Below are 22,500 nucleotides of genomic sequence, written 5' to 3'. Positions count from 1 at the left end.
CACCTAAATACGACGTCAGACAATCCGGAGAAGAGACGAGACTCCGTCATCTCTCTGATACATAGTATGTGCACCATGTCGGTGTAGTTAGTAGCAGTGCCTCCTGCTGTCGTCAATACCCCTCACTTTGTTTTTCTTCTATGTTCAGAGCAGTAGACATTTATTTAGGTTATGTGCTTAGTTAATAGTGTACAATTATTTTTAGATGGAGAAAAGCGATTGCACTTCGAGTGAAGACGGCAAAGAGTCAAGATGGCTGCTCAGGATGTGGATTCTGATCAAGGTTAGCTGGATTCCTATAAAAGCGCATTCACGTTCCTGAGAAATACTTTCATTGATATGACGTCATGAAATGTCCTTATTTTTCTACCATGGCGTCGTTACCTCGTCTTATGCTGTAATAGTTATTTCCTTTAACATGCAGGTTACAGCTTTGGTGAAATGGTGACCTGCACTGTGTGCGGCTTTGAATGCAACTGTTGGTTATCCATCGTACAAGGGGACATTCTTCGTTTTTCCTCTTCTTGGAGATTCATCTTTTTATATCTGATCTGATCTTGGCTCTTCGTTATGTATTTATATAAAGCTTACTCACCCGCTGTATTGATTTTTATTTTGTATGCAATAGCAGCAGTTCCGGAACCCTGATAAAAGTGCATTGAGCTATCTATTTATTACGTAGGCAAATATGAGGGGAATCAAATGTTATCATTTTTTCTTCCTCTTCTTGCACTTCCGTCCCTTTCCTCTCTTCACACCTCCTACCACGTCTCCCTTTTCCCATTTTACCCTTCCTGTCCTTTCCTCCCCCCCCCCCTATCACCCCACCCCTCCATCCATCGCTTTTCTCCTCACACTCCTCCCTCTAACATCCCTCATTCTTCCCGTGTCCTCTCTTACTCTGCTGTCCCTCCCTTTTCCTCTCTTACTCTGCTGTCCCTCCCTTTTCCTCTCTTACTCTGCTGTCCCTCCCTTTTCCTCTCTTACTCTGCTGTCCCTCCCTTTTCCTCTCTTACTCTGCTGTCCCTCCCTTTTCCTCTCTTACCCTGCTGGCTCTTCTTTTTCCCTCTCACACCACCATCTCGAATGTCCCTCATTCTTCCCCTTCCTCTCTTACCCTGCTCTCCCTCCCTTTTCCCATGTCACCCCTCTACTTTCCTTGCTGTGTCCCTCCATTTTCTCTTCTCTTCCCCCCCCTAACGTCCCCAATTCTTCCCTCTTTCTTCTCTTACTCTGCTGTCCCTCCCCTTTACCCTCTCATCCCCTCCTCGAACATCCCTCATCCCTCCCCTTTCCTCCCTTACCCTGCTGGCTCTCCTTTTCCCTCTCACACCATCCTCTTGAATGTCCCTCATTCCTCCCCTTTCCTCTCTTACCTTGCTGTCCTTCCCTTTTCTCCTCTCTTAAACTCCCCCCCTCCTTGAACATCACTCATTATTCTCCTTTCCTCTCTTACTCTGCTGTCCCTCCCTTTTTTCCTCTTTCCCCCTCCTCGGACATACCTCATTCCTCCCCTTTCCTCTTACCCTGCTGTCCCTCCCTTTTGTCCTCTCACACCACCTCCTCTAACATCCCTCATTCCTCCCCTTTCTTCTCTTACCTTGTTGTCCCTCCTTTTTCCCCTCTCACACCTCCTCCTCTAACATCCCTCATTCCTCCCCTGTCCTCTTACCCTGCTGTCCCTCCCTTTTCCCATGTCACCCCTCTACTTTCCTCTCTTACCTTGCTGTGGCCCTCCCTTTTCTCCTCTCACCCCGCCCTAACGACCCTAATTCTTCCCTCTTTCCTCTCTTACTCTGCTGTCCCTCCCTTTTTCCCTCTCATCCCCTCCTCGAACATCCCTCTTCCCCCCACCCCTTTCCTCTCTTATCCTACTGTCTCTACTTTTCCCTCTCACACCATCTTCTTGAATGTCCCTCATTCCTCCCCCTTCCTCTCTTACCCCACTGGCTCTCCTTTTTCCCCTCTAACCTCCATAACCCCCTATTTTTAGCTTATCTGGAATTGGAATCCCAGATAAGGTGTTGTCATCGTGTCCGTCGATCCGTTTTGTATTTCGACTTCTCCGGCTAAACCGCTGGGCAGATCCGGCTGAAATTTGGCAGCAATGTTCCGCTCTTGACTGGTAGTGGGTATTGCAAAGCTCGTTCCGGTCATGTGACTTTAAGTCGGTCAATATGGTGGACTGAGTAAATCATTCAAAAATCTTCTTCTCCTGGCCCACCAGTCAGAATGCGACCAAATTTTGGTTGCAACATTACAACATGGTCCTGATGTTGAAATGCAGAGGTCATGCCGATCATGTGACCGGAAGTGTTGCAAATGTCTGACGGTCAATTTTTGGGAAAATCGTACAAATTCCTTCAAAAATCTTCTTCTCCAGACCCAATGGTTAGAATGCTACCAAATTTGGGTGACAGCAGGGTCAAGAAAAGCTACAGGTCCAGTAGTTGTTGTTTGCATTGATCAAATTCTCCTGAAGAATACTTGACTGAATCGGGAATTAATTTTTTTATATTTTTTTTCGTTGCCCGATTTAAACCAAACTTGATATTGCGCGTCAATGTGAAAAAAAAAACTGAGAAAAGAAAGTCGAAGAAATTGTTGTGCGTCATTTTCCAAACACGATTTTTTTTAATATAAATGAACACGGAAGTATTAGATCCGGATATCAAAGTAGAACATGGATATCAAAGGGCGGAGGAGCTCCTTGTGAGCCAACGGCCATCCATATCTAGTGCCCAACTGTGTCTGCGGACGTCCTCCTGCAGTTGGGTTACTTCTTATTAGGAGGTTGGTGGCAGGATTTGCACTCCGGCCACCGTAAAACCCTTCATTCCGCATAACGCAAAAAAATCTGAAAACCCACTCCGAGGGAGTACCTCCTGTGCAGCTTCCCTTCGCAGGGCAGCTCACCGGATGACGGGATTGGGGGAAAGCCTTCGGGACCCCCAATCTTTGATGATAGGAGGGAAACCACGGGGTAACATCCCTGGGTCAGATTGCGGTAGAGTGTGTCGGAGTGGTGCTGAGGTGTCGTCCACCAGACGGCGGTCTCCTTGGGTTAACCTGAGGCGGTCCCTTCGGATGGGTGCCTGGAATGTCCTATCCCTAAGAGAGGATGATCACCTGTCTCTGTTATCATCTGAGCTCAAGCGTTTGGACATCAGGATTGCAGCTCTCTCTGAGGTTCGGAGACCGGATTGCGGCGAGATAATGGTGGGTGGTTACACCTACTATTGGTCTGGTCGCTCTGATGGTTACCATACCCAAGGAGTTTCTGTAGCTGTGTCCAATAAGCTGACCCCAATGATAATTGAGGTAACACCGGTCAACGAGCGTATTATGAGATTAAGGATTCGTCACTCCTTAGGTGTCATTTCCCTGGTCTCTGTTTATGCTCCGACTGAGGCGAGTGATCTCACCGTGAAGGATGCATTCTACACCGCGCTCGAGTCTGTGGTTGATCAATGCCCCAGTCGAGATACACTTCTATTCTTGGGGGATTTCAATGCATCGACTGGAACTGATAGGGATGGTTATGAGGTGTGTGTTGGTCCCCATGGGTCAGGAACTATGAACCAGAATAGCACCAAGTTCCTTGACTTTGCAAGAAGTCATGGACTTAGGGTGGCTGGTTCATGGTTTCAGCGCCCACAAGCTCATCGCTGGACTTGGTATTCCAACGCTGGCGGTGTGGCAAAGGAGATTGACCATGTCCTCATTGACGGTCGTTGGAGGATGATCCAGAACTGCAGGGTCTACCGGAGTGCTCAGTTCCTCAATACTGACCACAGGTTGTTGTAGCAACTCTAAAGCTGCACCTTAATCCTGGAGAATGGTACCATCCCAGCCTAGGCTGGATGTTGCCAAGCTCAGGGATGAGAGAGCAGCTGAGGAGTTTGCGAACAGGCTGAGTGGACATTTGGGGGGTCTGGGTGCTTTGGGGGGTCCTGAAGAGTTGTGGAGCGCCTTCAAGACCACCATCCTTGATGTTGCCGGTGGATGCCTTGGAGCTCACCGCAGGGCAAAGAAGAATTTTGTCTCTCAAGGGACACTGGATACCATTGACCAGAGTCGCAGGGCCAGGCTGAATGGCAGAGCTGAGCTGTTCAGGGAGCTGAGGCGTAAAACTGTACGTGCACTGAGGGTGGACAAGGAGGCCTATGTGCGAGGAATCTGTGAGGGGGTAGAGCATCACCTGTGGATAGGTGATTCTCGTCCTGCTTACAGGGGAATTCGCGCATTACGTTCATCCAAGCCCATCCCTCGGAGCACTGCAGTTCGAGCAGAGAGTGGTAGGCTCTTGACAGAGGAGTCTGAAGTGAAGGCCCGCTGGGCCGGTTACTTTGAGCGGTTGTACCAGGCTGATCCCCCAGCTGTCGAGTTGGACGTCAAGGGTGTTACAATCCCTGTTGCTGACCCTCGAATTAACTGTGGTCCACCTTCGCTTGTGGAAACACGGGCTGCGGTGAACCAGTTGAAACGGGGCAAAGCTCCAGGGATCTGTGGCATCCATGCTGAACTTCTCAAGGCTGGTGGAAATGCTGCACTCGTGTCGTTGCATGCAGTTCTGTTCTCTGCCTGGAACACAGGCATCATCCCAACTGACTGGAAGAGGGGCCTTGTTGTCCCTCTCTGGATAGGGAAGGGTGATCGCCAAGACTGCAACAACTACCGAGGGGTGACGCTGCTCTCAGTGCCGGGCAAGGTCTTTGCTCGGATAATTCTTGATAAGGTTCGCCACCATCTGCTTGAGCACCAGCGTCCAGAGCAGTCAGGCTTTACACCAAAGAGGTCAACGATTGACCGTATCCTTGCACTTCGTGTCCTCACCGAACGCAGACGAGAGTTTCCCAGGGTCTGCTTGCAGCCTATGTTGATCTCTGTAAAGCGTTCGATTCAGGGAATCGGGATGTCCTCTGGAGGATTCTTGGTCTTCGTGGGGTGCCACCAAAACTGATCGATCTGATGTCTGAACTCTACTCTGGTATTGAGAGTGCTGTGAAGTGTGGTGGTACCATCTCTGACTTATTTCCAGTTGTTACTGGAGTTCGTCAGGGATGTGTACTTGCTCCCACACTTTTCAGCACTTGTATGGACTGGATTTTAGGGAGGATGTCGGAGAGATCAAGTTGCGGTGCATCGTTTGGCAATGTCAAGATCTCGGACCTTGATTTTGCAGATGATGCAGTCATCTTTGCGGAGACTTTAGACATCCTCTTGGGGGCCCTCGAGGTGCTGAATGAGGAGTCTGAGCCGTTGGGATTACTGGTTTCTTGGGTCAAAACGAAGATCCAGGCTTTAGGTGACATCTTGGATGCTGCTGTCCTGTCTGTGTCTGTTTGTGGTGAGGATGTTGAGGTCGTGGAGAGATTCACTTACCTTGGCAGTGATATTCATGTCTCTGCTGGCTGCGAGTCAGAGGTCAATAGACGTCTGGGTCGGGCCTGGGGAGTCATGGATTCACTGGATCATGGGGTGTGGCGCTGCCGGTACCTGTGCGGGAGGACGAAAGTCCGAGTCTTCAGGTCCTTGGTACTTCCAGTCTTGCTCTATGTGTGCGAGACTTGGACTCTGACCAAGGATCTGAGACGGAGACTTGATTCCTTTGGTACCAGGTCTCTTCGGAGAATCCTTGGCTATCGCTGGTCGGATTTTGTGTCCAACGAGCGGTTGCTGAGAGAGACTCGGATGAGATTTGTTACCTGCATAGTCCGTGAGCGTCAGTTGTGGCTGTATGGACATGTGGCTCGTTTTCTTGACTCTGATCCTGCTCACCAGATTCTCTCAGCGAGGGAGTCTCATGAGTGGAGGAGGCCAGTGGGCTGACCACGTGCCTCATGGTTGCAGCAGGTTGACCATCATCTCAAGGAGATGGGGATGGGCCTGGCATCTGCCTAGGGGATGGCCAGACGGAGGCCCCTGGAGTACCGGCGGAAAGTGGACGCAGCGACGCGCTGTTCTGGCACATGCTCCCATACCTGACCTGACCAGTAGTTCTTTTTAAAAAAAATCTCTCAATCCATGAATATTGCATTTTCCCTTTAATTCAAGCATTTTCTCACCAATATGAAAGTTCTTGTTCTGAATTTACTTCAGAAAGATCTGTTGCAGTTGTGTTCTTATCACGACTAATATTGCTGGAGAAAAAAAAATGCATTTTTTTTTTTTTGTACATAAAGTAAAAGTTCGTGGAAGAGCTGGAACATAAATCAGCTCAGGATGTACCAGAACAAAATGAACAGAAGGAGCACCAACAGCAGGGTTAGAGGCAAAATATTGTTACGTTTGAGGGGGGGGTATGCATTCAAAGGGTAATTCGGATGTTTAATTAGGTATGCCATGCTGTTCGAGTTTACCAGGATCTCGATGTAATAAGTAGCAATTCAGTGGTGATAAGTTGTCTAGTAAATGTTCATTTCTTCAAGGGGGGAAATGATAATTGTCACGTAATTAGATAGGGACACGGGATAGGGTAAGTGTGTCTGCGTAAACCCCTTTTGGTATTCTCTGGAGACTGGCCGTGACGTCACAGGACAGTGTAGTGGATGGCTCCGCCCCGTGATCACGATTGGCAGAAGGCGACGGCAGTGGGCCAATAAACGGCTCGATTGGAAGTGACGAGGACAGGAATATAAAAAGGTTCTGTTCGGGGTCGAAAAGGAAGAGGAAGAAGATTACAACCAAAAGATCGTGTTTTTTTGGTGGGAGGCTGTTGCGCTGGGAGCATCCTTGTTGTTGTGCTGATTCGATCGTGTTCTTCATCGTGTCTTGGCGCCTTGCTGAGCCTCGTGCCTCACCTTGGTTGGCTCTGGGGTTCTGCTGACTTAGAGTACGGGGTCGAACGGCGGGCGGACCTGCCTCCCTCTCCTGCTCGCAACTTGGCGCCAGAACTGGTTCTCTGGCGGCTGCGAGCGGACTTGGGCCAAGACCAGGAGGTCGACAGCACCACGGTTTCTCCTGCCCCCCTGACGAGAGCAAGGCCAGCTCGTCCGACGCCGATCCAGGGACAGTTGTGTCCACACCACGGTCCAGCCTGACCACCAGAAGTAGCTATGTTTTGTGTGTGTGTGTGTGTGTGTGTGTGTGTGTGTGTGTGTGTGTGTGTGTGTGTGTGTGTGTGTGTGTATGTATGTATGTATGTATGTGTGTGTGTGTGTGTGTGTGTGTGTGTGTGTGTGTGTGTGTGTGTGTACTTGGCGCCTTAGAGGTTTGAGATCTGTATATTCATTGGAATTGTCCGTGTTTTTCCCCACGCCCGATCCCACACCATCCCGTCGAATCGCCCCGGATCCCTCTTCTTGCCGAGTTTTATTATTTCTGGTTAATAGTAAAAACAAATAAACATCATCAACTCAGTGAAAAGTGACTCGTGCCACCTTCCTCATCCCGTTTGCGGTAGAGCGATTAGAACCGCCATGTTTGGGTTATAAATAAATAAACCGCCTCCATCGTTTCGGCTCATTCTACGTTGGCGGGACTGTTCAAGTCCCGTGGACGTCACATTGGTGTCAGGGTGTTGGATGTTCGAACCCCTCTAAATTATATTTGGTATCGGGAGAATATACCAACATTAAAATCTCGCCACGAATTGGAATATAAAATTATTACAGAAAAGCGCGCGAGCGCGGGAAAATTTTGGCGGGATTTTTCAAATTTAAATTAATTGGCGGCAAACGGGACTTCTGCACCATGGCGGATGTGCAGATGTTTGAGGAAGGCCACGTGTCTGGCAGCGAGTCGGGGGAAGAAGGGAGAGACGGGGGTAGGGTTGGAACCTCCCCCATTCCGAGCGTGGACCGTGCTTCATTGCCCGTAACGGGGCTGGCAGCGCCGGAAACCGGTGCGATGACGATCCAGACACTGTTGGAACGTTTAATAGCGGACATGACGGTACAAATGGCAAATCAATTCGTGGCACAGAGGGCAGAAATGACGGCACAAATGGAAAATCAATTCGTGACACAGAGGGCAGAAATGACGGCACAAATGGAAAATCAATTCGTGACACAGAGGGCAGAAATGATGGCACAGATGGCAGAAATGACGGCACAAATGGCAAAAATGACGGCACAGGGGGCAGAAATGACAGATCAATTGGGGGTAATGGGGGAACAGTTGGGTGTACGGATTGATTTAATGAGGGATGAATTGGGGGAAAAGATGGAGAAAATGAAAACTGAGATGCAGGAGTGTGTGGATGTTAAATTGGGAGAAATACAAAGCAAATTCGAGGATAGATTGGAGGAAACAAAGGTAAAAATTACATTGGAGGGAGAAAATATACGAAAAAAATTGGTAGATAAAATTGATGCAACGAACATTCGGGTTGATAAAGTGGATGAAAGCCTGGAACGTCATCGTGCCTGTGTGGATGCTCGTATGCAGCTGCAAGTTGAAGAGTGGGGAGAGCTGAGGAAGCAAGGGATGAATTTGGCGGAGGAGGTAAAAGGATTGGAGGCTCATTTGGACGAACAAGATAAAATTATGAGCCAAGATGAAGTCTTGGATAAAGGCCTGGTAGAGCCGTCTTTTGTAAGTAGAGTGTCCGGGTTGGTTGAGGAGCAGCTACAAACTCGCGACAGAGCCTTGGAGGAGGTTGTGCGGGCCCAGAAGATCCTGCGGGAAGAGGTGAATCGGTCCATTCAACGTTTGGAACAGGAGGCAAAATTGACCCATGAGACCCTCACCACAAAACATCTTTGGCCACAGTGGGCTCCGAAATTGGAAACGCAGCCACAAGGGTGTTTGATCCCTGGGCTGGATTCGGACAAGGGAGAAACTGAGAAGCGAGCCACCGTAAAAGTGATCCCCCTGGTAAATGTCAACGGGTCAGGGAGCGTTGAAGCTTTTCTGACGCAATTTGAGTGCATTTCCCGACTAAACGGGTGGAATGAGCGGGAATGTACAGGGAATTTGGTGGCAACGTTGCGGGGACCAGCCGGAGATGTGTTTAACGTGATCGCGGAGGGGATGTTGACCAGCTCCCACATTTGCGAGGCGTTGAGCCGTCGGTTTGGGTTCGCGGCAAACTGTGATCTGGTGCGGGCCCAGCTCCAGCACCGCAGATTAAAGCCGGGTGAGAGTGCAGGAGCTGGCACAGGACATTTACCAATCAGTCAGGATCGCGTATCGGGACCTTACAGTGGAGGCATGGGACAGACTGGCACTAGAGAAATTTTTAGCTGCTCTTCCTGACCCTGAGGTCCGAGCGCTAGTGGAGTTACAGGATCCACCCACCGTTCACCGAGCGGCCGAGTGCGCGGCCAGGCTGGCCTCGTGGAGTCGGCCGGGTCGGGTTCCAGAGAGGCCATCGGTGACGATCCGACAAGCGGAGATCCAGGATCAGGGAGGGGGGCTGGGAGAAATTGGCATTACCCAAATGTTTCAGGAAATTTGCCAGAAACTGTCAAGTTTGATAAAGGGTAATCCAGTAGTTAGTGCGCCAAAGCGGCGGGGTCCAGCCCAGCCAATAGAGCAATTCAATTATGGCCGAGGGGGTCCGGAACCGGAAGAGACATTTCACCGATACTCACGGGGGCCTTTTATGGGGAGTTGTTTCCGGTGCGGGCGAAGAGGACACATGCAACGATATTGCCGGTACCCGGCGATGGAGGGACCCTCCAATAGACTTTTAGACTCGGAGAGGGTGAATCCTCCTGCTGAACCGCCAGGTCTATCCGAGATGCCCTTTCATAGGTCGGGTCCGGAGATCACTGTCGGGGGTCGGGGAGACTAGATTGGGCTGAGCATATACGGCCATGCTCGGCTGCTGAGATGGTGGCGAAGTGCCCTCCTTTGGTGGAAAAAAATGAATTGTGGGAAAATTGGCATGGGTTTGTAAGTTCTGCTGGGTTTTAGAGTGACAATCGGGACAGTGGGTAATTTGTAACAAAGCGGGCACGAGTGGCTGTCCAATGGCTGGTGCGTGGATCGGGTGAGAAGTGCTGTGTGAGTTGTTTTAAGTTAAGAAGTGAAATGTATGGTGCACACATTGATTTTTTTTATTGGACATGGTGTGGTAACGGAAGGTCATGGTCGGCAAAGTGTTAGAAATGCAGGTGTCACATTTAAGGCCGATGGGGTGGGGGAGTCATGTGGGTTTTGTGGGTGGGGATGATGTGCTTGTCCACAGGGATTGCTGAAGCTCACGGTGAGCGTGAATTGCGACCCCCTTCAAGGAGATTCACCACCTGGTGGCTAATGGTGACAGTGTCTGGAGGCAACTGGGAGAGGGTCTGGTTGGGCGACCAAGGCGGGTAGGACCTTGGCGACCCAGGAAGGCCAGAGGAGCCAGTGAGACCCCTTCCAGAGTGTTGTACGGGATTAGAGCTGATGGCAACCAGGGGGTGGGAATCAAAGGGAGCGGGGCGGAGAAACGTCTGGGTTGGACTAAAGCTTACCTGTGGGCATGGTTGCACCTGAGATGCCCCCATCATCTTGTGGTAACCCACCCCACGGCCACGACGGGATTCAGCCTGCATGATTAAATGAGGACCATGACCTAGAAATGTGATGATGACCATGGTGTGAGTGTTGTGAAGATGTATGAGTCCCACTCGATCCCGCACAACTTGACAGGTGCAGCAAGGGCATGATGTCCGCATAATTTTGGGGCAAGCAAATTTGAAAATTGGCTCCCCAGGTAACGCTGGGTCTATTAGCATCCACTGGGGGAGGCGGTCAAGTGTAAATATCCTGTGAATAGTGTCGTTAAGGCTTAGAGTAGGAATGTAAAGTATAAGTGTTGTGTTTTTGTGGAACCTTTTGTTTCCCCTCCCCAGATCACTGGAAGAGTGCTGGGCAAGAACGATGATCCAGAAGATGGAGTGCAACTTCGCTCAGTGCTATCATGTGATAAAATAAAAATAAAAAAACAAAAAAAAAAAACGAATGATTGTTTAGGCGAGGATAAGGCCATAAGGGGGTAGTACATTAAGCAGGATAGGTAAGTTAGCTGCGACTCGCTGCCCATTGCCCCTCCTACTTTATTTCGTTAGGTTAATTAGGTGTGAGTCAGTAAGTGTTAAGGCTGGTATGATAGCGCCTGTGATATACCTTGCAGGAGCTGCGGTACCAGAGGAGGGGGCAGTGTTACGTTTGAGGGGGGGGTATGCATTCAAAGGGTAATTAGGATGTTTAATTAGGTATGCCATGCTGTTCGAGTTTACCAAGATCTCGATGTAATAAGTAGCAATTCATTGGTGATAAGTTGTCTAGTAAATGTTCATTTCTTCAAGGGGGGAAATGATAATTGTCACGTAATTAGATAGGGACACGGGATAGGGTAAGTGTGTCTGCGTAAACCCCTTTTGGTATTCTCTGGAGACTGGCCGTGACGTCACAGGACAGTGCAGTGGATGGCTCCGCCCCGTCATCACGATTGGCAGAAGGCGACGACGGTGGGCCAATAAACGGCTCGATTGGAAGTGACGAGGACAGGAGGATAAAAAGGTTCTGTTCGGGGTCGAAAAGGAAGAGGAAGAAGATTACAACCAAAAGATCGTGTTTTTTTGGTGGGAGGCTGTTGCGCTGGGAGCATCCTTGTTATTGTGCTGATTCGATCGTGTTCTTCATCGTGTCTTGGCGCCTTGCTGAGCCTCGTGCCTCACCTTGGTTGGCTCTGGGGTTCTGCTGACTTAGAGTACGGGGTCGAACGGCGGGCGGACCTGCCTCCCTCTCCTGCTCGCAACTTGGCGCCAGAACTGGTTCTCTGGCGGCTGCGAGCGGACTTGGGCCAAGACCAGGAGGTCGACAGCACCACGGTTTCTCCTGCCCCCCTGACGAGAGCAAGGCCAGCTCGTCCGACGCCGATCCAGGGACAGTTGTGTCCACACCACGGTCCAGCCTGACCACCAGAAGTAGCTATGTTTTGTGTGTGTGTGTGTGTGTGTGTGTGTGTGTGTGTGTGTGTGTGTGTGTGTGTGTGTGTGTGTGTGTGTGTGTGTGTGTGTGTGTGTGTGTGTGTGTGTGTGTACTTGGCGCCTTAGAGGTTTGAGATCTGTATATTCATTGGAATTGTCCGTGTTTTTCCCCACGCCCGATCCCACACCATCCCGTCGAATCGCCCCGGATCCCTCTTCTTGCCGAGTTTTATTATTTCTGGTTAATAGTAAAAACAAATAAACATCATCAACTCAGTGAAAAGTGACTCGTGCCACCTTCCTCGTCCCGTTTGCGGTAGAGCGATTAGAACCGCCATGTTTGGGTTATAAATAAATAAACCGCCTCCATCGTTTCGGCTCATTCTACGTTGGCGGGACTGTTCAAGTCCCGTGGACGTCACATTGGTGTCAGGGTGTTGGATGTTCGAACCCCTCTAAATTATATTTGGTATCGGGAGAATATACCAACATTAAAATCTCGCCACGAATTGGAATATAAAATTATTACAGAAAAGCGCGCGAGCGCGGGAAAATTTTGGCGGGATTTTTCAAATTTAAATTAATTGGCGGCAAACGGGACTTCTGCACCATGGCGGATGTGCAGATGTTTGAGGAAGGCCACGTGTCTGGCAGCGAGTCGGGGGAAGAAGGGAGAGACGGGGGTAGGGTTGGAACCTCCCCCATTCCGAGCGTGGACCGTGCTTCATTGCCCGTAACGGGGCTGGCAGCGCCGGAAACCGGTGCGATGACGATCCAGACACTGTTGGAACGTTTAATAGCGGACATGACGGTACAAATGGCAAATCAATTCGTGACACAGAGGGCAGAAATGACGGCACAAATGGAAAATCAATTCGTGACACAGAGGGCAGAAATGATGGCACAGAGGGCAGAAATGATGGCACAGAGGGCAGAAATGACGGCACAAATGGCAAAAATGACGGCACAGGGGGCAGAAATGACAGATCAATTGGGGGTAATGGGGGAACAGTTGGGTGCACGGATTGATTTAATGAGGGATGAATTGGGGGAAAAGATGGAGAAAATGAAAACTGAGATGCAGGAGTGTGTGGATGTTAAATTGGGAGAAATACAAAGCAAATTCGAGGTTAGATTGGAGGAAACAAAGGTAAAAATTACATTGGAGGGAGAAAATATGCGAAAAAAATTGGTAGATTAAATTGATGCAACGAACATTCGGGTTGATAAAGTGGATGAAAGCCTGGAACGTCATCGTGCCTGTGTGGATGCTCGTATGCAGCTGCAAGTTGAAGAGTGGGGAGAGCTGAGGAAGCAAGGGATGAATTTGGCGGAGGAGGTAAAAGGATTGGAGGCTCATTTGGACGAACAAGATAAAATTATGAGCCAAGATGAAGTCTTGGATAAAGGCCTGGTAGAGCCGTCTTTTGTAAGTAGAGTGTCCGGGTTGGTTGAGGAGCAGCTACAAACTCGCGACAGAGCCTTGGAGGAGGTTGTGCGGGCCCAGAAGATCCTGCGGGAAGAGGTGAATCGGTCCATTCAACGTTTGGAACAGGAGGCAAAATTGACCCATGAGACCCTCACCACAAAACATCTTTGGCCACAGTGGGCTCCGAAATTGGATACGCAGCCACAAGGGTGTTTGATCCCTGGGCTGGATTCGGACAAGGGAGAAACTGAGAAGCGAGCCACCGTAAAAGTGATCCCCCTGGTAAATGTCAACGGGTCAGGGAGCGTTGAAGCTTTTCTGACGCAATTTGAGTGCATTTCCCGACTAAACGGGTGGAATGAGCGGGAACGTACAGGGAATTTGGTGGCAACGTTGCGGGGACCAGCCGCAGATGTGTTTAACGTGATCGCGGAGGGGATGTTGACCAGCTCCCACATTTGCGAGGCGTTGAGCCGTCGGTTTGGGTTCGCGGCAAACTGTGATCTGGTGCGGGCCCAGCTCCAGCACCGCAGATTAAAGCCGGGTGAGAGTGCAGGAGCTGGCACAGGACATTTACCAATCAGTCAGGATCGCGTATCGGGACCTTACAGTGGAGGCATGGGACAGACTGGCACTAGAGAAATTTTTAGCTGCTCTTCCTGACCCTGAGGTCCGAGCGCTAGTGGAGTTACAGGATCCACCCACCGTTCACCGAGCGGCCGAGTGCGCGGCCAGGCTGGCCTCGTGGAGTCGGCCGGGTCGGGTTCCAGAGAGGCCATCGGTGACGATCCGACAAGCGGAGATCCAGGATCAGGGTGGGGGGCTGGGAGAAATTGGCATTACCCAAATGTTTCAGGAAATTTGCCAGAAACTGTCAAGTTTGATAAAGGGTAATCCGGTAGTTAGTGCGCCAAAGCGGCGGGGTCCAGCCCAGCCAATAGAGCAATTCAATTATGGCCGAGGGGGTCCGGAACCGGAAGAGACATTTCACCGATACTCACGGGGGCCTTTTATGGGGAGTTGTTTCCGGTGCGGGCGAAGAGGACACATGCAACGATATTGCCGGTACCCGGCGATGGAGGGACCCTCCAATAGACTTTTAGACTCGGAGAGGGTGAATCCTCCTGCTGAACCGCCAGGTCTATCCGAGATGCCCTTTCATAGGTCGGGTCCGGAGATCACTGTCGGGGGTCGGGGAGACTAGATTGGGCTGAGCATATACGGCCATGCTCGGCTGCTGAGATGGTGGCGAAGTGCCCTCCTTTGGTGGAAAAAAATGAATTGTGGGAAAATTGGCATGGGTTTGTAAGTTCTGCTGGGTTTTAGAGTGACAATCGGGACAGTGGGTAATTTGTAACAAAGCGGGCACGAGTGGCTGTCCAATGGCTGGTGCGTGGATCGGGTGAGAAGTGCTGTGTGAGTTGTTTTAAGTTAAGAAGTGAAATGTATGGTGCACACATTGATTTTTTTTATTGGACATGGTGTGGTAACGGAAGGTCATGGTCGGCAAAGTGTTAGAAATGCAGGTGTCACATTTAAGGCCGATGGGGTGGGGGAGTCATGTGGGTTTTGTGGGTGGGGATGATGTGCTTGTCCACAGGGATTGCTGAAGCTCACGGTGAGCGTGAATTGCGACCCCCTTCAAGGAGATTCACCACCTGGTGGCTAATGGTGACAGTGTCTGGAGGCAACTGGGAGAGGGTCTGGTTGGGCGACCAAGGCGGGTAGGACCTTGGCGACCCAAGAAGGCCAGAGGAGCCAGTGAGACCCCTTCCAGAGTGTTGTACGGGATTAGAGCTGATGGCAACCAGGGGGATGGGAATCAAAGGGAGCGGGGCGGAGAAACGTCTGGGTTGGACTAAAGCTTACCTGTGGGCATGGTTGCACCTGAGATGCCCCCATCATCTTGTGGTAACCCACCCCACGGCCACGACGGGATTCAGCCTGCATGATTAAATGAGGACCATGACCTAGAAATGTGATGATGACCATGGTGTGAGTGTTGTGAAGATGTGTGAGTCCCACTCGATCCCGCACAACTTGACAGGTGCAGCAAGGGCATGATGTCCGCATAATTTTGGGGCAAGCAAATTTGAAAATTGGCTCCCCAGGTAACGCTGGGTCTATTAGCATCCACTGGGGGAGGCGGTCAAGTGTAAATATCCTGTGAATAGTGTCGTTAAGGCTTAGAGTAGGAATGTAAAGTATAAGTGTTGTGTTTTTGTGGAACCTTTTGTTTCCCCTCCCCAGATCACTGGAAGAGTGCTGGGCAAGAACGATGATCCAGAAGATGGAGTGCAACTTCGCTCAGTGCTATCATGTGATAAAATAAAAATAAAAAAACAAAAAAAAAAACGAATGATTGTTTAGGCGAGGATAAGGCCATAAGGGGGTAGTACATTAAGCAGGATAGGTAAGTTAGCTGCGACTCGCTGCCCATTGCCCCTCCTACTTTATTTCGTTAGGTTAATTAGGTGTGAGTCAGTAAGTGTTAAGGCTGGTATGATAGCGCCTGTGATATACCTTGCAGGAGCTGCGGTACCAGAGGAGAGGGCAGTGTTACGTTTGAGGGGGTGGGGTATGCATTCAAAGGGTAATTAGGATGTTTAATTAGGTATGCCATGCTGTTCGAGTTTACCAGGATCTCGATGTAATAAGTAGCAATTCATTGGTGATAAGTTGTCTAGTAAATGTTCATTTCTTCAAGGGGGGAGATGATAATTGTCACGTAATTAGATAGGGACACGGGATAGGGTAAGTGTGTCTGCGTAAACCCCTTTTGGTATTCTCTGGAGACTGGCCGTGACGTCACAGGACAGTGCAGTGGATGGCTCCGCCCCGTCATCACGATTGGCAGAAGGCGACGGCGGTGGGCCAATAAACGGCTCGATTGGAAGTGACGAGGACAGGAGGATAAAAAGGTTCTGTTCGGGGTCGAAAAGGAAGAGGAAGAAGATTACAACCAAAAGATCGTGTTTTTTTGGTTGGGAGGCTGTTGCGCGGGAAGCATCCTTGTTGTTGTACTGATTCGATCGTGTTCTTCATCGTGTCTTGGAGCCTTGCTGAGCCTCGTGCCTCACCTTGGTTGGCTCTGGGGTTCTGCTGACTCGGAGTACGGGGTCGAACGGCGGGCGGACCTGCCTCCCTCTCCTGCTCGCAACTTGGTGCCAGAACTGGTTCCCTGGCGGCTGTGAGCGGACTTGGGCCAAGACCAGGAGGTCGACAGCACCACGGTTTCTCCTGCCCCCCTGACGAGAGCAAGGCCAGCTCGTCCGACGCCGATCCAGGGACAGTTGCGTCCACACCACGGTCCAGCTTGACCACCAGAAATAGCTACGTTTTGTGTGTGTGTGTGTGTGTGTGTGTGTGTGTGTGTGTGTGTGTGTGTGTGTGTGTGTGTGTGTGTGTGTGTGTGTGTGTGTGTGTGTGTGTGTGTGTGTGTGTGTGTGTGTGTGTGTGTGTGTGTGTGTGTGTGTGAGTGTGTGTGTGCTTGGCGCCTTAGAGGTTTGAGATCTGTATATTCATTGGAATTGTCTGTGTTTTTCCCCATGCCCGATCCCACACCATCCCGTCGAATCGCCCCGGATCCCTCTTCTTGCCGAGTTTTATTATTCTGGTTAATAGTAAAAACAAATAAACATCATCAACTCAGTGAAAAGTGACTCGTGCCACCTTCCTCGTCCCGTTTGCGGTAGAGCGATTAGAACCGCCATGTTTGGGTTATAAATAAATAATTCGGCTCATTCTACATTGGCGGGACTGTTCAAGTCCCGTGGACGTCACAATATATTTGGACAAATAAGCGATATGGGGAGAAAAGAAGGGAGGTAGGGGAGGATGCATGGGTTGGACAAGATGGATAAAAATGAAGCAAACTCTCAGGAAAGTGGAAAATTGGAAAGTTTTTTTTTTGTGTCTGGGGATGATCTGAGATGGTGGTGAACAGCTGTCTTGAAGACCTGGAGGGAAGAATGAGATTGAAGAGGATGTACAAGATGGTTCCACAGGTGGAGGGGGGGGGGGTGATAAAAAGGAACGAATGTGTGGAGGTGAGCAGTAATTCTGGTTATCCCACCCCTCGGAGGGAGGGAGTGGGATATTGTAATCGTCCGGTTTGTTTTTTGGCGAAATCTTCGATTTTGTCAAGTATGTTGGTCTGTTCCGTTTGTTGGTTTGTTTGCTTGTCCGGTCGTCTACAGCTCAAACGGCCGGACCAGTCGTTCTTAAATTTTTACACCTGTGGAATTTTTACATTTTTTACATTTACAAAATTTTTACACCTGTTTTACATTGCCTTTTTAAAGGCAATCCACTTGAAACGGTCCGCGTCCAAACCCCGTCTTAATCGGACTAAACATCGCGATGTGACGTCACAACGTGAAAACACATTTTTGGACATAACTCCGTGACCGGAAGTTGACGCCAAATTAAACTTCATTCAAATATCTAAATGATTACTAAATGCATCTTATTGCAAGTTACGCATAGTTTTCGCAAGCGTATGACGTCAAAGTTTTGCCTATTGACGTCATTTTAAAAAAATATTTACGCTCGTGTGCAGCCGAAACTACTGAAGCAATCGTTCTCAAATTTTAACACGTGATAGCCAATCTTGCTGAAATAGTCGGCGATCAAATCACGTCATAATCACACTTAACATCACGACGTTACGTCGAAAAAAGGTGAAAACAAGCTTTTGAACATAACTCAGTAACCGGAAGTCGTAGCGACTTCCTGTTGACGCCAAAACAAACTTCAATGGAATATCTAAATGTTTTAAAAAGCATGTTAGTACAAATTATGCACAGTTTTCGCAAGCGTATGACGTCAAAGTTTTTAGCTATTGGCGTGATTTAAAAAAAATTCTATTTGTTCTACAGGTCACAATTTTGAACTGATTTGGATGAAATTTTAACATCTGATAGAAATCCACAGTGCAAAAAGATATGTGACATTTGGTGATGTTCAAGATCAGGATCTGGATTCTGCATCACTTTATATTATCGGCCATTATAAACCAATGGGTAATTTTGTGAATTACACATGGCTATTTCTCAAACAGTTTTGCACTTATTATATTGAAACTTATACTGTCTATTTATGCATGTAATATTAACATGTGTACAAAGTTTGATCGAAATTGACCCAAGGTCAAGGTCAGGGTCACCCAAAACATGAAAAACACGCATATAAAATACATATTTTTGTTTTACAACATATTTCAAATCTGATAACGGGATCGTAAAGCTGGTTGAAAAGCAATGTTCCTTGGTATTTTCAAATATTTTCTACGATCAGAATGAAGGCAACAAGTACTGATGATAAGTTGTTGAATGTCACATGGTGGCTTTAAATGAGTTGTGAAAATTTTCAATCTGCTGCCGTTACCATGTCAACGCGCGCCTGATAATTGTTATTTGTGACGTCGCGTCATTTTATCAATGTACTATCAAATAAACACCACACATTCCATGACATTACAGCTTGGACCACCACACGGAAAGGTCAACTAATTCGCCAAGTGTCGTGCTCAGCACGATTTTTCATTTGTCTGTTTTTTGTCTGTTAGCAACTTTACGGCAAAACGGCTTTTGCAAACACTATCAAATTTAATCGACAGGTGGGCAATGAACCTTGGACGACCCCATTAACTTTTGGGTCCAATTGGATCAAAGGTGAAGGTCAAGGTCACAAAAAGATCATAATCGTTTTTCGCTCATAACTTCGTCAAAAATGATCTGATTTACTTCAAACTTAGCTTATATTGTACCTTATTCTATTTGTCACTTATAATCCTCCCCATTCCTATCGTGAAAAATGCATATTTGTGAAGATCGGTAGGGTCTGAAGACTTTATGCCTTAAATGGGTGGGATTTGTTGTGCCTGGCACCACTTGTTTAGATAGTTTCACCATAAGGGGGTTGATGGTGGACTGAGTGCACCCTACAAAACACCTTGGTTAGGGGTCGGGAAACAAAGCACAAAAAGAGCAAAGGGTGCAAGACCAAAAAGGAGGTGGTAAGAGACAGAGACCACCTACCTGTCTGTGATGTGAAAGTATTGATAACAGCTTTTGCTGACATCTTTCATGTAGCTCAGTTGTGCTATTCCTTTAATGGTGGCATAACATATGCGAGTTCATTTGGACATGCCACATATTACTTCCACCATTGAAATATTTATATCAGCTGAAACATTTGACACGGAATTATGCATTCGGTGAGCAAACCTTTCTTAAACCAGTCCTGAAGTACTAATTGTTTCATCCTGTATGTGATACTGCTCAAAAATACCCCCCCACACTGCCTGTGTACCATGTCTCTCAATTGTTTCCACAATTGTCTTAATTTTTCCTTCTTTGTTTACCATCATGTGTTTGGGACCTATCCAACAAGAACTCATTCCATGAGAAATTCCTGGGCTCGTTTGACTTATTATCTTGCCAAAACGAAGTTTTTGCAAGATGTGTTAGTCAGCTTGTATGTTTGTTTGTTTGTCTGTAATCACGTATAAAAAATTCTGCAGAGCACAGTTATCATTGCAAATTTTTGTAACTTCGCATATCAGAGGCCTATAGAGGTCCCTTTCAGCGCACAAAATTTTGAAGGTCAAGGTCAAAGGTCAAGGTCACTCGCAAATCAGGGGAGTCGACGAAACCCTTATTTTTTGAGTAATTTTGATCAGATCGTCTTCAAACTTCATGGGAATATAGTTCATGGTCTGGTGCTCAGCTGATTAATTTTTGGTGGCGATTGGCCTTGACCTTCATGGTTAGCGCCTGAGGTCAAACATATTTGACCCCAACGTCAAATTTTCAAGTTTTAGGAACCGTATCGTGTAGTACCTCAAATTGAACACCTCGATGAGTGCTTTCTAGATATGTCAAGCTTGAGACATTATGACATCAGTTGGTGACGTTATGAGGCAAACGCATATTTTTCATGGTTACTCTGTAGAACAATTCTCATCGGAATCTCTCGGAGGCAGATATTCCACAAGGAGTCGCTCCTGGTGGATAGCAGATCTGTTCACCTCAGTGTGACCTTAAAGAAGTCACACGTGGTCACCTTTTGGCAAGATATGGATCACCCTGCGGGTGACATTGGTTTATTTTCTGTTCAGCTGGATTTATTGATGAATGGGTTCAGTTGCCTTGGCAGAAGAGTTCAGAGGTCATGCACTTGCCTTTTAGCTGCCCAGTTTGGGTTTGATTCTTGGCCTGATTTTAAACGGTCATCCTGGTGCTTTGCAGGCATGGTGTTGTATCATTGAGTATGCCGTCCATCAGATGGAACATTATGGAGAACTGACCGCCAGTATTGTTAGCAGTTGGACATTAAAGATCACAAGGTGTCTTATGCAAAGAGTTGGCAATAATTGTCACCAGCACCATGACCAAGTTTCAAATTCCTGCCTTAACCAGAGGGGGGCACTGCATCAGCAGCACAGCTGTGCTCTCATTAATGAAACGACCAACAGGCAGGGACTGTACAAAAATGAGTTGAGCTATGTATTTTGCAAAATTTTTTCCTGCATTTACTCATTGTGTTGTGGTTGCAGATTTGGAGCCGTCACTTCTCAGCTTTGAAAAATTGGACCGTGCATCCCCAGACCTGTGGCCTGAACAGAGTAAGTTGTAATTGTAAAAATCACTTTTGATATTAAAAGAGCATGTTGAATTTTCAAAGACGTTTAACATTCTGATTGTGAATTCAAACATTGTGCCTTTTACCTTTGAAACATCGAACCTGTGGTTAATTATATAAGAATAGAAAACAAGAAATAGAGCAATCAGAGATTGCAGATCCTCACCAGGACTTGTTTTATGTGGCGTTTGTGTCGTTTTGTGTGGTGGTTGTGGACTGTTGTGTTACTTAATAATAGACATAATTAGAACTGCCACTTTATAAATTGCTGGTAGTGATGACAGGGTACCAAGACGTCCCACTTTGATGCAACCCCGCTTTGATTGGACACTTGACTCTGACCCATGATGCTTTTTATTATTCATTTGAATTCAGCATGAGATGAAAATAAATTTAATTCAAATCAAATGGAAGACCAAATAGGTCCAGTCCTGCATTGGAGTAATCAGAAGGAACCCAAACAAGCAAAAAGCAAAGAGGAAGCCATCACAAGGAACCCGAACAAGCAAAGAGGAAGTCATCAGGAGGAACCTGGATGGGATTCACATTTCAGCTGCTATTCCTCGACCCTCACAGCCATGTGAACCTGATTCAAAAGAACCCACATCAAAAAAATAAATAATTCTGGCTGCCTGACCATGCGACAAATCAAGTATTCCCCATCACTACAATATCATAGTTGTGAAGTTTCACATCGATTGATTAAGCGGTTCAAGAGAAAACATTATTTAATATTTTTGTCTTCAGTTCAATATGGCTGCCAAACCATGACGTATCATTTATTCCTTAACAAACTTGTCCAAACATGGCATGGGGAACATTTGTGTGAAGCTTCCCCTCGATCTGTCCAGCCGTTCTAGAGAAGATTTTTTTTGAAAGGCTTTAGGGTAAAACCAATATGGCTGCCAAACCATGTGGCCTGTGACATCATATGTGTGAACCTTTTGTTCCTCATGGACAGGCAGTCATACATGTAAAGTTTCGCCTCGATCTGTTCAGCCACTTCAGAGAAGATTTTTGAAGGTTTAAAAAAACAAAAAACAACATAGTTGCCGAATCATGTGACCGATGACATCATCATCATAATCACTGATGACATCAACTATGATGTCATTAAAAAAAATCACAATTATTTCCCATGAGGAGTATGTGCTGTGAGCCAAGTTTCAAATTTTCCTTGGTGCAGTTTCAGAGATACAGAGGTCCAATGTTTTTCCATTTTTCCAACATGGCTGCCACACCACGTGACCTATGATGTTATAATTTTCAAAAAAACATTCTACATGAATGAGTAGTTGCTCCAATGGTGAAATTTTCATCTCAATCCGACAAGCAGTTAACGGAGAAAAGCATGAAAGTTCTGTTTGGACAAACAAACAAAGACAGACAGACAGACAGACAAACGAAAAGCAGATCCAAATGCAATACCCTCTCTTCCGGTGAGGGTAACGAGCTGGATGAGTTGGTTATGTGACAAGAACAAGCCAATTATATTTTGGTTCAGGTCCAAATCCAGATCCGGCTTGTCAGTGGGGTACAAAACATCTAGTGTTCAGC

At 47.7% G+C, this 22,500-nt stretch overlaps 1 protein-coding gene across 3 annotated transcripts in view; it reads left to right on the top strand.

The window, feature by feature from the left end:
* Nucleotides 1–188: 188 nt before the first annotated feature.
* Nucleotides 189–22,500, top strand: part of LIN52 (lin-52 DREAM MuvB core complex component) — a 77,516-nt gene continuing 55,204 nt past the window's right edge. Inside the window, exons 1-2 of one of the 3 annotated variants that reach the window (XR_015061740.1) lie at nucleotides 189–283; nucleotides 20,858–20,926. Coding sequence is in view for 1 of the 3 variants with exons in the window: in XM_085895529.1 (XP_085751655.1) it covers nucleotides 253–283; nucleotides 20,858–20,926 (100 nt within the window). In the remaining 2 variants the exon portion in view is untranslated. The remainder of the gene's footprint in view (nucleotides 284–20,857; nucleotides 20,927–22,500) is intronic. The other 2 variants (XR_015061739.1, XM_085895529.1) reach the window with 2 other exon arrangements.

Source organism: Eptatretus burgeri, chromosome 9, assembly GCF_056783735.1.
Source record: "Eptatretus burgeri isolate ZD-2024b chromosome 9, Ebu_testis_v1, whole genome shotgun sequence".
Lineage (NCBI taxonomy): Eukaryota > Metazoa > Chordata > Myxini > Myxiniformes > Myxinidae > Eptatretus > Eptatretus burgeri.
The sequence above is the reverse complement of the archived record's forward strand: the minus strand, read 5'-3'. Positions and strand labels throughout refer to the sequence as shown.